The sequence below is a fragment of the Schistocerca gregaria genome, chromosome 2 (assembly GCF_023897955.1).
Source record: "Schistocerca gregaria isolate iqSchGreg1 chromosome 2, iqSchGreg1.2, whole genome shotgun sequence".
Taxonomy (NCBI): Eukaryota; Metazoa; Arthropoda; class Insecta; order Orthoptera; family Acrididae; genus Schistocerca; species Schistocerca gregaria.
This window is the reverse complement of record NC_064921.1, coordinates 256,838,833-256,853,484: the sequence shown is the minus strand read 5'-3', so window position 1 is coordinate 256,853,484 and position 14,652 is coordinate 256,838,833. Positions and strand designations below refer to the sequence as shown.

Sequence of the window (14,652 nt, the reverse complement as noted above, 5' to 3'; positions counted from 1 at the left end):
GTCCACAGAATATTTGAAAAGGCGTGATGATATCACCAGAATGATGCACCAGAAATTTTTGTAAGAGTTTCAGAAAATGAAAATGTTGTGTCGCTGCTACAGATACCATCCTGCCATTGTTACAAAAAGTGACAAATTCAAAATTAACTTGTACTCAACATAATAACTGGTCAACAAAGCTGTTCAAGATGAGATAACATTGTAATATGAATTTGTAGGTTTGTTTCTACAGTAGTTGTCCTTGCCCTCCCCTCCCCTCCCCTCCCCTCCCCTCCCCTCCCCTCCCCTCCCCTCCCCTCCCCTCCCCTCCCCTCCCCTCCCCTCCCCCCCTCCCCTCCCCTCCTCCTTCTGTCTAGTAAAGACCACAACACACAACGTGGCTGTGGCACACCTCCTTCCAGCCAGTTCCTCCTTACTCGTCTGATGCTTAACTTCTTTCTCCGGTGAGAGGAACTTCCAGTATGTGATGCTTATGGCATACAGATCACAGTGTGCCACATTTTAGGACTGCATTTAATTTTCCAACTAGCAGGCTGTGGCAGATTTGCTGACAGCTCTGGCCTCTATTTTAGGTAATCTTCAAATGTATGTGGTTAAAAATTTTGAAGTTTTCTGAATTGTCTAATTTCCCAAGCCTTTATGGAGCAGGTTTTAATGTGTTAACAGGGTGACTGGCTCACCCATGTTTTTTGCTAGTGATCAGCCAGTGACATTTGCCTGTGCCTTTCCTTTAGCTCCTCCATCATTGTACTTGTGTTTTAATCTCTATGTAGCACCTTTTACTCTTTCTCCATTGTCTTAGCGTGTGTATGATAGTGATCATGTGGTTAATTCAAGTGAGGTGGGAGTGAGTGAATGAGTGTCATTTTATAGGTTTCATCCTCACTGAATGATAATATTATCATAATTTTATCCACATTTGTTTCTTTTAATGTTCATAAGGGCACTGATAACCTCGCAATTGAATGCGCATAAGCTCCATACAACATGTACCATTGACATGCCACTTGCAGTCAAGTGGACAAGTAATGACAGCTCCTGTACTTTCCGCACAGGGAAGGATAGTACTTCAGTTACCTCTGGTATCGGTATCTCAAGTATGCAGGTACATTCATTACATATCTCTTCAGCTAGTTGGTGCAGAAGATCGCACAGTATAAATCAGTTACTGTTTTTGCCCTTTGCAAGGTAATCAGTTAGAAAAATTCCTTTTACATCCCAGATAATGTTAACCACAACCTTTCTGCCTGATCGCAATAAAAAATAAGTGTTCAAAATAAGTTTGATTTAAAAAATAGTTCCAAACTGCATCCTATTATTTCTCCTGTTCTGTCAGAGGTGTCAGCTATTTTGTGAAGCACTTAAACCAGCTGTTATTTTCGAGTCAGCATGACCAGAAAAGAAATTTATTCTTCCATAACTTTTTAATATTTAAATGGTATTGTTCCAAACTTGGTGACTTCGTTTTTCTAGACATACTTTAAAGCTCCAGTAAAAAAAAGATAGAGAGAGAGAGAGAGAGAGAGAGAGAGAGAGGGAGAGAGAGAGAGAGAGAGAGAGAGAGAGAGAGAAAATACTTTTCTTCCTCATGCTAAACTTGTGTTCCTCTGGTCAGTATGGCCAAGGGGAGCTGAATATCATAGCCAAGTTTTATTTCTACATGTCTGAGGTACTTGCACAATGGTTTTTTATGACAAAGTAAATATCTGATTCCTTATTGTTGTAATGTGCAAAGGTTACGCAACAATTCAAGCTACTGATTGTCAGAATGAGTATGGCCAAGGAGAGCGTACCCTGTCAGATTAGGAGTCAATATTATAATGTTTGCACTAGGTGCTCTTCCAGTTAGCAGAAAAGGTTCTAAGCTCCATATGATTTTTGTTGTCTTTAGACTGAATCAGTTTAACAGCTTGCATATTGTCATTTGAGGTATCAGTCTTCTGAATCAGTTGAAGGATGAATGTTGTCATCACTGATATAATTTTCTTCTTCATAAATATTCTCCTCACTGTCTTTTTGTCACGTCAGCCACAATTACTATAACGGATACATGAACTGTATCTGTTCACAACAGTTGATAAAATGTAACAGATAGCAAAACTGTGCTGTAATAATTTGAAAACAATCATGTGGAGAAAGGCTGAGCTCACTATTAATATTGCCTGTAAGGTCATTATATACAAGAAGTACAACAAGGGCCCCAACACCCATCCCTGGGGCACACCTGACTATGCCTCTCCATACAAGATACCATGTTGCATCCTCCTTACCAAAGAGTCCTCAATCCAGTCACAAATTTCTCTTGATATCACTTATAATGAAACTTCGAAAATAAGCATAGATGTGGTACAGTATCAAATGTTTTTTGGAATCAAGAAATACTGCATCTGCCTGACTGTCTTTATCCAAAACTTTTAGCATATTATTTGAGAAAAGTGTGAGTTGGGTTTTACATTATCGATTTTTTCGGAATCTATGCTGTTTAGTGGTGAGGAGGTTATTCTGTTCAAGATGCCTCATTATGTTTGAGCTCAGAATATGTACTAAGATTCTACAACAAATCGATGTCAAGGATATTGGACAGTACTTTTGTGGATCACTTCTACTGCCCTTGTTGTAGGCAGTTGTGACCTGTCCTTGTTTCCCAGGAACTGGACACAGTGTTTTGTTAGAGGAATCTATGATAGATTATAGTTCAAAGAGGGGCTAATGTAGCTGCAAATTCAGTATAGAATCTGACAGAGATTCCCTCTAGCCCTGGAGTTTTGTTCAATTTTAATGATTTCAGCTGTTTCTCACTATCACTGACACTAACACCTATTCGTGTTTCATGTAAGAGGGTTAAATTGGATGGGTTTATCATTTGACAATATTCTGCTGTAGTAGTCACCGAAGCCATCATGCATTGAATCCCTTGCCAGCCAAACATGTTTCATTCAACATTGCTCTTTCTATAGCCATATGTCTTGTTTTACACTGTGCAGTATCTCTGTTTCTTTAGAAGTGTCGTTACAGTGACTGTATACAATGGTGGTTCCCTCCCAGTATGTGCTGTTCTACTGGGTATGTACCTATTCAGTGTATGGCCAACTTTCTTTTAAACTTGAGCCATAGTTCCCCTACATGCTTCTGCCCTTTGTTGAAAGTTTAAAGTTCCTGTTTGAGATATGACGCTACTGATTTTTTGTCTAATTTGCTGAATGTATAAATATTTATGCTTGTTTTAGTTGTACTTTGGTAATCATTGTTGCCACAGCAGTGTCATGGTCACTGGTACCAGTTTTGATGTGAACATCCTCAAAGTAATCGCCTATCTACTAGTTGCCAATAGGTACAACATATTTTCATCATGAGTGGCGTTTCCAACTATCTGTTCTGTGTAGTTTCCAGAGAAGGCATTTAATAATGTTTGACAGGATGTCTTATCACAGCCACCACTAACAAAACTAATTATCCCAGTTAATTGTTGGCTAACTAAAGTCTCCACTGAAGATTACAGTATGATCGGGGAACTTACGTAAAAGTGAACTAAGATTTTCTCTAAAGTTTTTGGTTACATCAGGAGATGATTCTGATGGGCGATTATGCCTACCCCTGATAATGAGTCTTGCCCAAACAATCTCATATGCAGCTTCAAGGCCTATCTCAGTTGATTTGAGTTTCTCATCTACTGCGACAAACACACCATCTCCATTTTCCATTTGCCTATCCTTTCGATATACATTTAAATTTTTCCCAAAAGTCTCACTGCTGCCAATTTTGGGTTTCAGCCAGCTTCGCTGTACCTAGTATTATGTGAGCTTCACTGCTTTTCAGGAGTACCTCAAACTCTGGCACTTCGTTGCCAGTGCGTCGGCAGTTAACAGTTAGGATTTTAGTGCTCTCACCTATGGGAGGCACTTAACATGGTTCAAGTCCAGGAAGCCGCAGCCTTCAAAGACTCTTGTTCGGTCCTACCACTCAACTCAGAACCAACGGGACATGCTCTGGGGAGAATGCTTCATTGAAATGCCATACACAAGGCTGGTCTTCCCAACCTTCTCAGTCAGTTACTGGAATGGCCCAAGTATGACCTTGGAGCCCAGACAACAGGCATCATTTGTTCAAATGTGCGCGTCATTCTGCGGTTGGCATCCTGTTCCCTCAGTGGCTGCTGGAATAGCCTTTTCAACATTTTAAGGGGTACCCATACGCCATACATTTGAACTGCTGACTATTAATAGACCCGTACGCTTTTTCATTTTCCTCCTGGTGACATGGAACAAAACAGGTTTGCCCAAAACAGGTGAAGTGAGTCTCAGTGGCTCAGTTTGAGTAAAAGACAGCACCTCAGAGTTGTTGGTGAGGGGGATCGGTACATCACCATGAGTCCTCCCTGGTCTCTGAGCACTAGATGCCTAGATGTACCATTGACATGCCACTTGCAGTCAAGTGGACAAGTAATGACAGCTCCTGTACTTTCCGCACAGGGGAGGATAGTACTTCAGTTACCTCTGGTATCGGTATCTCAAGTATGCAGGTACATTCATTACATATCTCTTCAGCTAATTGGTGCAGAAGATCGCACAGTATAAATCAGTTACTGTTTTTGCCCTTTGCAAGGTAATCAGTTAGAAAAATTCCTTTTACATCCCAGATAATGTTAACCACAACCTTTCTGCCTGATCGCAAGAAAAAATAAGTGTTCAAAATAAGTTTGATTTAAAAAATAGTTCCAAACAAATCTGGTAAGTTAGTTTTTGAATTTATGTTTGGTCAATGCAAAAAAATGTGACACATCTCTTCTGCTTCCTCTAAACTGCATCCTATTATTTCTCTTGTTCTGTCAGAGGTGTCAGCTATTTTGTGAAGCACTTAAACCAGCTGTTATTTTCGAGTCAGCATGACAAGAAAAGAAATTTATTCTTCCGTAACTTTTTAATATTTAAATGGTATTGTTCCAAACTTGGTGGCTTCGTTTTTCTAGACATACTTTAAAGCTCCAGTAGAAAAAAGAAAGAGACAGCGAGAGAGAGAGAGAGAGAGAGAAAATACTTTTCTTCCTCTTGCTAAAACTTAATTTGCTAAACTTGTGTTCCTCTGGTTAGTATGGCCAAGGGGAGCTGAATATCATAGCCAAGTTTTATTTCTACATGCCTGAGGTATGTGCACAATGGTTTTTTATGACAAAGTAAATGTCTGATTCCTTATTGTAGTAATGTGCAAAGGTTACGCAACAATTCAAGCTACTGATTGTTTTCAAATTATTATAGCACAGTTTTGCTATCTGTTACATTTTATCAACTGTTGTGAACAGATACAGTTCATGTATCTGTTATAGTAATTGTGGCTGTCATGACAAAAAGACAGTGAGGAGAATATTTATGAAGAAGAAACTTATATCAGTGATGACAACATTCATCCTTCAACTGATTCAGAAGACTGATACCTCAAATGACAATATGCAAGCTGTTAAACTGATTCAGTCTAAAGACAACAAAAATCATATGGAGCTTAGAACCTTTTCTGCTAACTGGAAGAGCACCTAGTGCAAACATTATAATATTGACTCCTAGTCTGACAGGGTATGCTATTGTCAGAGTGAGTGATATAAAATCACCTTTTCAAGCTATAATGAACGATAATATTTGGAGTACTGTGGTGAAAATGACTAATATTGAGGATCAAAGAGGTTACGAGGATAGCTGCGAAGCATTAGATGAAATCACACTTGAAGCCTGTATTGGCCTGTTATTACTGGCTAGTGTGTGTAAATCATATAGTGAATCAGAAACAGTTACAGCACTCTTTCCTGCCATAATGTTGCTGAAATTATTTTGTTGCATCATTTCACTGACAAGTCTTATCGAAGAGCATGAAGAGTAAATGACAAGTTGGCACCTATAAGAGTTCTGTGGGATAAGTAGCTGGAAATACTTTCAGAACTTGTAATCCTTGCAAAGATGTAATCGCAGAAGAGCAACTGGTGGCTTTCCGAGGATGTTGTCCATTCTCGCAATATATACTGAGCAAACCCTTAAAATATGGGGTAATAATATGGACATTGTGTAGTAATGTTACTTCTTATGTTTTGAAGAGACAAATCTATATAGGAAGATTACATGGACAAGCACCTGAGAAAAATCAAGATATGAGGTTTGCCATGGATCTGACACATGAACTAAAGACAGAATGTCACTTGTGATAATTTCTTCACAGCACATGCATTAGGCCAAGGACTTCTCAAGACATCCTACAATGCTGAGGATGATGAGAAAAGCCTAACCTCCCTACTAATACGTGAAGCAAAGATGATCACACTTCAAAGTAGAATATTTCTTGGTGAATTGGGAAGACTCCTAGTTATTCCTTACATTGAAGCTAGACAAATGTTGTCCCAGAAAGAACAGTCATCAGCCATTGTTAGAAGAATAAACACAGGAAATCCATCAGTACCAAGCTCCAGTGGTGGCAACCAAAATAGTAAATGTGTCAGAAGCAAATTCTGCCCAAGTTGTGATGCCAAGACACGAATGAAGTGTTCAAATTATAACAAAAATGTTTTTTTAAAGCTCACTGTAGATACCACTGCCCAGATTGTGGAATTCTAAGTAAAACTCTAATCTAATTTTTCCCATGATTGACAGTTTGTGCACTAAGCAAAACTATTGTGCAGCTGCTCATTGAGGGCCAGAGCTTACATCATTGTTGAGATTGTTGGCATATAATACTGTAAAATTTGTTTGTATTGTAACAAAAGTACATTTAAAATTATAATAATATTTAACAACTTGCGATCATCACAGCCTTTAAATATTACCGTATTTACTCGGATCTAAGCTGCACTTGCAAATGAGACCCGAAATCAAGGGAAAAAAAATTCCCGAATCTAAGCCGCACCTGAAATTTGAGACTCGAATTTCAAGGGGAGAGAAAAGTTTTAGGCCGCATCTCCAAATCGAAAAAAAGTTGGTCCATTGAATATGAGACACAATTTAGGTTGAATGAATGACGATACAGCTATAGTAATTTGGTTCGAGTCGTAAGCTTAGCAGTTAAGCTTTACCAGGTAGCCATTTCTATGCGTCTGGTGCTCCGTCCGTATTTATACGGGTAGCCTTCCTTTTTCACGTGCTTCATCTGGTTTGAATTGATTGCTTATTTTTCTTTGATCTGATAAGTGCCGTTTTCTTTGTTATAGGTGTTTGTCACTCTAAACTGAAAATTTATTACTGTACTGTGTCATGCATTGTTTGTCGCATTCTGATAGTGCATGTTTACGGCCTGTTGCCGCTTGCGGCATGGCTTGCTTTTGTGCGCGCTACTGCCGCTTAAAAAACAGAGAGGGAGGGAGAGGGGGGGAGGGAGGGGGAGGGAGAGAGAGGGGGGGAGGAGGAGGAGGAGAGGAATCGTCTCATTAGTGAAACAATGGCAAGAGACTGCTATTTGTTGTTACTTACACTGTTGCTTTCTTTGATAATGATCAACAAGAACCAAATAATAGACTGTGTATGATAGATGATGTTCTGAACGAGAGATTAGCGAAAATTTTTCTCTGTTTGAAAATCTTTGCAGGCGCCTCTTTAGTACATTACATTCTGCTCAGAAATTAGTCCTCTTAGATTTAAAAATCTAGTCAATTGCTGTGCTTCATTTCTGACTGTATCACTATTAGGCATAAGAATAATATGAATATAAACATGACATGATATGTATATTCTTCCGCGTTTGCTGTTGTCTCACTCTACTTAATGGCAAAATGTTTATATTCATATTATACTTAAGGTGAAGAGAATACTGCATGTAATTCACAAGTCATAAAAGTTCCTATTAGAAACCATCTCTTCTTACAGGTAGGAAAAAATTCAGAACGTACAGTTGACCATATTGACAAATAGAGTTGGCCATATAGACAAACATCCCAAACAGTCATGCCAGTCAGATTTTCGTATTACATTGAAATGCTGCTACATTCGAAGATGAACAATACGGAATTTGAATTTACTTCGTTGGAAAATGTATGAAAATGCAGTGGTCGAAACTCGGAGTGGAGAAAAAAGCTCGTCTCTCCACATGGGAAAGATATATTAAAAACAAAGATTCCAAAACTTACCAAGCGGGAAAGCACTGGTAGACAGGCGCAATAAATAAAACAAACACACACACAAAATTTCTTGCTTTTGCAACGGATAGTTGCTTCTTCAGGAAAGAGGGAGAAGAGGGAAAGACGAAAGGATGTGGGTTTTAAGGGAGAGGGTAAGGAGTCATTCCAATCCCGGGAGCGGAAAGACTTGCCTTAGGGGGAAAAAAGGACAGGTTTACACTTGTGCAAACACACACACACACACACACACACACACACACACACACACACACATCCATCCGCACATACATAGACACAAGCAGACATTTCTTTCCTGAAGAAGCAACCGTTGCAAAAGCTAGAAATTTTGTGTGTGTGTGTGTGTGTGTGTGTGTGTGTGTGTGTGTGTGTGTTTGTGTGTTTGTGTGTTTGTGTGTTTTATTTATTGTGCCTGTCTACCGGAACTTTCCCACTTGGTAAGTCTTGGAATATTTGACTGACGCAGAGGATTTGGTGCCAGTATTTATCTTTGTATCTACAAAGCATGCCTGTGTAGCTCTACATATTTTCGACGGGAGAAGTTAGTTGTGGCGGCACCCACCAACATTTTTCAGAACTTCTGCCTGCTTTGCACTCGATTCTAAGCTGCAGGCAGTTTTTTGGATTACAAAAACTGGAAAAAAGTGCGGCTTAGATTCGAGTAAATACAGTATACTGAGCCGCCATGATCTGGAAGAGTGTAAGTGTATAGCTTTTTTTTTTTTTAAGGAAGGTTGCAGGGCTAAAATGCTATTTCTCCAGTACCACACTGTATGCTTTCCCAATATCTTTATTTGTGTTTGCGGTTTTGGGACATCTTTTATATGGAACATCTTCAAGAGAGTTATGTCCATATTTGAATTCAGCTGATCATTTCTCAAGTGATGCAAAGTAAGGGGAAAAGTAATACATCTACATCGGAAGAATTTCAGTTGACAATAAACCATCCAAACTAAGGAATTTTGTGATAGATTGCTGTTCCAGTTTACCCACTTAAAGTGATTGCATGCAACATGCTACTTTAAAAAACAATATAAATGAAACCATTTCACAGTGAAGTTGGATCAAAGCTATGTTACTGTGTAACAGACACCAATGTAAGAGAAACAGCCTCATTGAAATCAATTTTCTCTTTGTTACAAATGTATAAATTTTTATCTTGCCTTTGTAATGAGATTATCCCTCTAGTTAAGCGTTTTGTACATGACAAACTTCCAATATACGTATTGAACTGAACACTGAATAGTTAATCTTCTTGCAGCTGTGTGTTTAAAAACAGAGGAAGTTTGCTAAAGCTCGGTTTGCCAGACTGTCATTTCTGCGAGTTAAAGCTTTACAAATGCTCATGAATAATTCTCCACATTCATGCAAGCTTCACTGAATAATTTTGAACACTGACATTTTTGTTTCAGGAGTTTACTGTGGCATCAGACTTCAACCGTCTGACTGCTGTACGGACTTACCCAGCTCATCAGGCTAGGGTAACATCCATACTATTTGCATTGAATTGTGAATGGGTGCTAAGTGTTGGTAGAGATAAGCTGTTCCAGTACCATTGCTCAGAAACAGGCCGCCTTCTTGGCAGTTACCAGAGTGAAGCATGGTGTACGGCATTACAGTATCCTTATTTATCATTATTATTCAAACGTATAATAATCTGTGTCCCAATTGTATTCTGTAAATTCTTTAAAATTTTAGCATTTCCTGTTTTTGCCTTCCCATCAGATTGCATTGTTATAATGAGTTTAATTTTGTCACTTTTCACACAATCACTATTGTGCTCAGTTTGATATGCACATTTGATGATTTTGTCCAATTTTTACTTCCTATCTTGTGTATACCTCAAGTTGAATTAAATATATGGTGTTTGAGGAGGAATGGTAAACGTTTTAAGAGGTGGTAGTTTAAACTAATTCAAGTAAAACATTCCATGTACAGATTAATGACGATGTAAATAAAACAGAAAGAAACTTCCACATGGGAAAAATATATTAAAAATAAAGATTCCAAGACTTACCAAGCGGGAAAGCGCCGGCAGACAGGCACATGAACAAAACACACAAACACACACACAGAATTACAAGCTTTCGCAACTGGCAGTTGCTTCGTCAGGAAGCCTTTCATTTTTCCCTCTCCTTCCTTCCTTCCGACGAAGCAACTGCCAGTTGCGAAAGCTTGTAATTCTGTGTGTGTGTTTGTGTGTTTTGTTCATGTGCCTGTCTGCCGGCGCTTTCCCGCTTGGTAAGTCTTGGAATCTTTATTTTTAATATATTCCATGTACAGAGATACAGCTAGTTACAGAGGAAAATTTTCATTTCACATGTTGGTACCCAAGTTGCTATGGCTTTATCTGTTCATTCTCATTTTTGTTTAGGAAGTTAAAGTTGTAATGAAAATTTTCATGCGAGATTCTGATTTGTTGGCTAGTTAAACTGTATTTTAAGCATGCTGCTTGTATTTACAAATATTGAATATGCCAATTTGTGTACATGTTTTGTAATGGAAATGCTGCTGCTGCCACAGATGCTGGTAGACACTACTAATTTATTAAGTGCAGAGTACCACATTAAAGAGTATTTACTTATATTTTCACAAAATAGTGAGATCAGTTCAGAGCAATCATGTTTCATATGAGCATGCAATTAGACTGAATGAAGTAGAAGGCACTATTCAGTTGGTAGAACATTGTCCTTCTACAAGCACATACAGAATTTCTGCATGTATTAATGATATATGTACAAGAAAATGGTGCACATTATGTATTAACATGCTCTATACTTACATTTACAATGGATTCAGTACCTTTGGGAAGGAGCTGAAGGTAGGTGACTGGAATTTTGTTGTACGAATTGCTGAGTATTCAATTAATTCTGTTTAATGATGAATCCACCTTCACTTGTGACAATATCAGTAACAATTGTAACTCACATTGGTGGTCTGACAAAAATCAAAGTACAAATAATATTATGAGAAGGAAAGTTACTACTCACTATGCAGAGGAGATGCTGAGTCACAGACTGCAGTCTCAGGCAAATGAGGCCACACTATGAGAAGCAGCACCAGTGCATGATGGGAGTGGTAACTGGTAAGGAGGAGGCTGGGGTGGGGAAGAGGGAGGAGAGTAGGATAGGGGTGGCAGACACTGAAGTGCTGCAGGTTAAATGGAGGACAAGAGAAGTAAAAAGATTGGCTGCAGTGGTGGAATGAGGGCTGTGTAGTGCTGGAAAGGGAACAGGAAAGTGGCTGGGTGGGTGAGGACAATGACCAACAATGGTTGAGGCCAGGACGGTTGCAGTAACGTAGGATATATTGCAGGGAAAGTTCCCACCTGCGTAATTAAAAATAGTTGGTCTTGGTGGGAAGGATCCATATGACACAGGCTATGAAACCGTCATTGAAACGAAGGGTATCATGTTTGGCAGTGTGCTCAGCAACAGGGTGGTCCACTTGTTTCTTGGCCTCAGTTTGTCGGAGGCCATTCATGTGGACAGGCAGCTTGTTGGTTTTCATGCCCCCATAGAATGCAGCACAGTGGTTGCAGCTTATCTTATAGATCACAGGAAGCCCTGCCTTTGATGGGAAAGGTGATTTTTGTGACTGGACTGGAGTTGGTGTGGTGGGAGGATGTATGGGACAGGTTTTGCATCTAGGTCTATTACAGGGGTATGAGTTGAGGTAAGGGGTTGAAAAGAGAAAGTTTCAAAGCTTTTTTTCAGTGTTTGGTATCAATTTAATAAATTTAATAATTTGTAATTAATTAGTTTTAATAATTATTTAATAATTAGAAATGTGATAGATGTTATAAATGTTCAATGTGGACACCGTTGGCTGCACGGCAAACATCGACGTGGTAGCCAGACTTCTCCCACACACGTGAAACCATATCTGCTGTTACTGAGTGCATGGCAGCAGTGATCCAGTTCCGCAGATTGTTCAGAGTGGTTGGTAGAGGTGGGACGTAAACAGCTTCCTTCACATAACTGGGTGTGAAATCAGGAGATTTCGGTGGCCAGGAGTGCAGAGCCAGGTCCTCAAGTTCCCTGCGACTGATCCATTGCTGAGGGAGGGAGTCATTCAAAAAGCCTCGTACATCATGGTGCCAATGGGGCGGAGCTCCATCCTGTTGAAAAATGATGTCCTGGGTACTTCCATAACTTGAGGGAACATCCGTTGTTCCAACATGACCAATTACGGGATTTCCATTACAGTTGTAATTGGTAGGGCTTGTACAGCAAACACTGCCTCAGAACATTCCATACAGTTGGTTGGGGTATTCAAAGTTCTCAGCTGGCTCTATTGGTAGACTTACAGGGACTGTGCACAAAACTTCCTTGAATCCGTCGGACATCATCATCTGACACACAAGGTCAACCTGTGCCTTTTCCTTTGCACATACTCCCAGTCTGTTTAAACTGCTTAAATTAAAGGCTAATGCTTTGCCGAGTTGGTGGTTGAATACCGAATTTGGTATGAAATGCACTGCAATTTGTGATTCACTTTTCGCAAACTCGAGAACACGGAAGATCGTGCGATCCACAGCCGGTAACTCATTCACAACTGACAGTTAAACGGAATGACAGCCTTATTGCCACGTGAACTCTACCGGCTGCTTCTGAAACCATCACCTCCCGCTATCCGTAAAAAAACTTTGAAACTTCCTCTTTTCATTGGTATAAAGCTTGTTCATTTTTGATTTGTACTTGAATACACACGAATTTTTGAAAATAGGTCCATCATTTAGAGTAACCTGTATAATGTAACTGAATAGATAAAAAAAAATCTGCTAACCAAGCAGTGGCAGTAGAACACACATGAAAAATGGTACGACATCCGCAAGCTTTCAGAGAAAGTGGCCCCTCCGTGCAGAAGGGGTGAAAGGGAAGGAAGAGGGGTGAAGGAACAGGACTGGAGAGGTTTAGGAAAAGTTTTGAAAAGTCACATAGTGCCTTCACAGCATCTCAGGCTGCCTGTAAACCTCTGTGAACTCCATGTTTCCGAATTCAGTGTTGAGACACTGAACATGTCGTACGTGAATCCATCCAGCTCAGGAGATAGCTGCGGCAGCTTGTGACATGACACACAGTGTTGCCCATGTCACATGAATCATGTGACAGTATGTGTCACTGTTGTGTGCCTTAATGTTAAAAGTTGTTGTCTCACAATAAATGGGACCTTCTGCATGGCAGCTTTAGAGGCAGTCTTTATCCAGCAGTGTTGCTGTTGCTGCTGCTGCTGCTGCTGCTGCTGCTGCTGCTGATGATGATGATAATAATATAATCTCCCACTTACTTTTATCTTTAATAAAATTTGGTACCTAGCTGTTAACAAATGTGCCAAAAGTAGAGTATTAGTTCAAATTTCAAGACATCTACATAAATTTCATGTCATGATGCCTAATGTTACTGATTATAACTTCTGTCTACCATGTTTCCTTAAGCAACTTTCAGATTTGATGCACCTTCAAAGCATGCTTTTGTTGGGGATTACTCAGGACAGATAACAATGCTGAAATTGGAAAATACTGGTGTTCAAGTTATAACTGCTCTGAAAGGTCATACAGGAAGTATACGTACACTAGCTTGGGACTCTGAAAAACAGCTGCTTTTTTCTGGAAGCTTTGATCAAAGTGTGATTGTCTGGGATATTGGTGGTCAGCAAGGAACAGCATATGAACTACAAGGTCACCAGTAAGTATGCATAAAAAAAGGAAGGAAAAAATTACTGTGATAGTGTCTGGTGCCTATTGTGGTGATTCTTGTATTTGGAGCCGTTAAATAAAGACATTTAGAATAAATGTATGCTATTCCAGTATTCAGTAATAAAGCTCGTTATTACATTTTACAGTAACAAGGTGACAGCACTGTGCTATGCTAGTCTCAGCCAGCAGCTTATCTCTGGAGGGGAAGACCATGTGTTAGTTTTCTGGGATATGACAGCTGAACGAAAGGAGGTAAGTGGCCTGTGAAGTGTTAAACTGCTGAGTGTTTTCTATGTTGATGAATTGCTTCAATAGCAAAGTAATTTTTCTTCTGTGAATAGCTCATCTGACAAAAGACAGTGAAAGACTGACCTGTGTTTATAATATTCATACATTGAATCTTCTATGGAATGAGAATTACAGATTATTTCATTTGCTTAGTTGAAAGCCAGTGTATTGTTGCTTTCATATTACAGTGCCACTAAGTACAGTACCAAGATTGAGTTCCTTGCTGTGAAAGAAAAGACATTGGTAAAATATTTCAAAAAAGGTGCAATGTCTGCATTTTTAACAGCTGGAGTTTATCAAAACTAGTACGTCATTCCAATGCATAAGCAATATAATTGTCTAGTAGACAAAATTTTTAAATTAAAAAAATTTTATTTGTGAAATGACAGGGATGCTTTACATTTCTTCAAGTTATACACTGAAGTGCAGGAAGAATACACAAATTGGAGAGATATGTTACTTGCATTGTTGTTAAGGATAACTTAGTGGCCATTGAAGTATTTGCCAACATATAAATATTCGAAAGCAAAGATTTTCTAAACTGCCATGTATTACTTTATTGTTA

General features: G+C 39.2%; 1 protein-coding gene across 1 annotated transcript in view; it reads left to right on the top strand.

Annotated features, from left to right (window-relative positions):
- Nucleotides 1–14,652, top strand: part of LOC126336811 (WD repeat and FYVE domain-containing protein 2) — a 64,886-nt gene that overhangs the window by 23,626 nt on the left and 26,608 nt on the right. Inside the window, exons 3-5 of the mRNA XM_050000855.1 lie at nt 9,514–9,719; nt 13,549–13,788; nt 13,946–14,051. Coding sequence (XP_049856812.1) covers nt 9,514–9,719; nt 13,549–13,788; nt 13,946–14,051 — 552 coding nt within the window. The remainder of the gene's footprint in view (nt 1–9,513; nt 9,720–13,548; nt 13,789–13,945; nt 14,052–14,652) is intronic.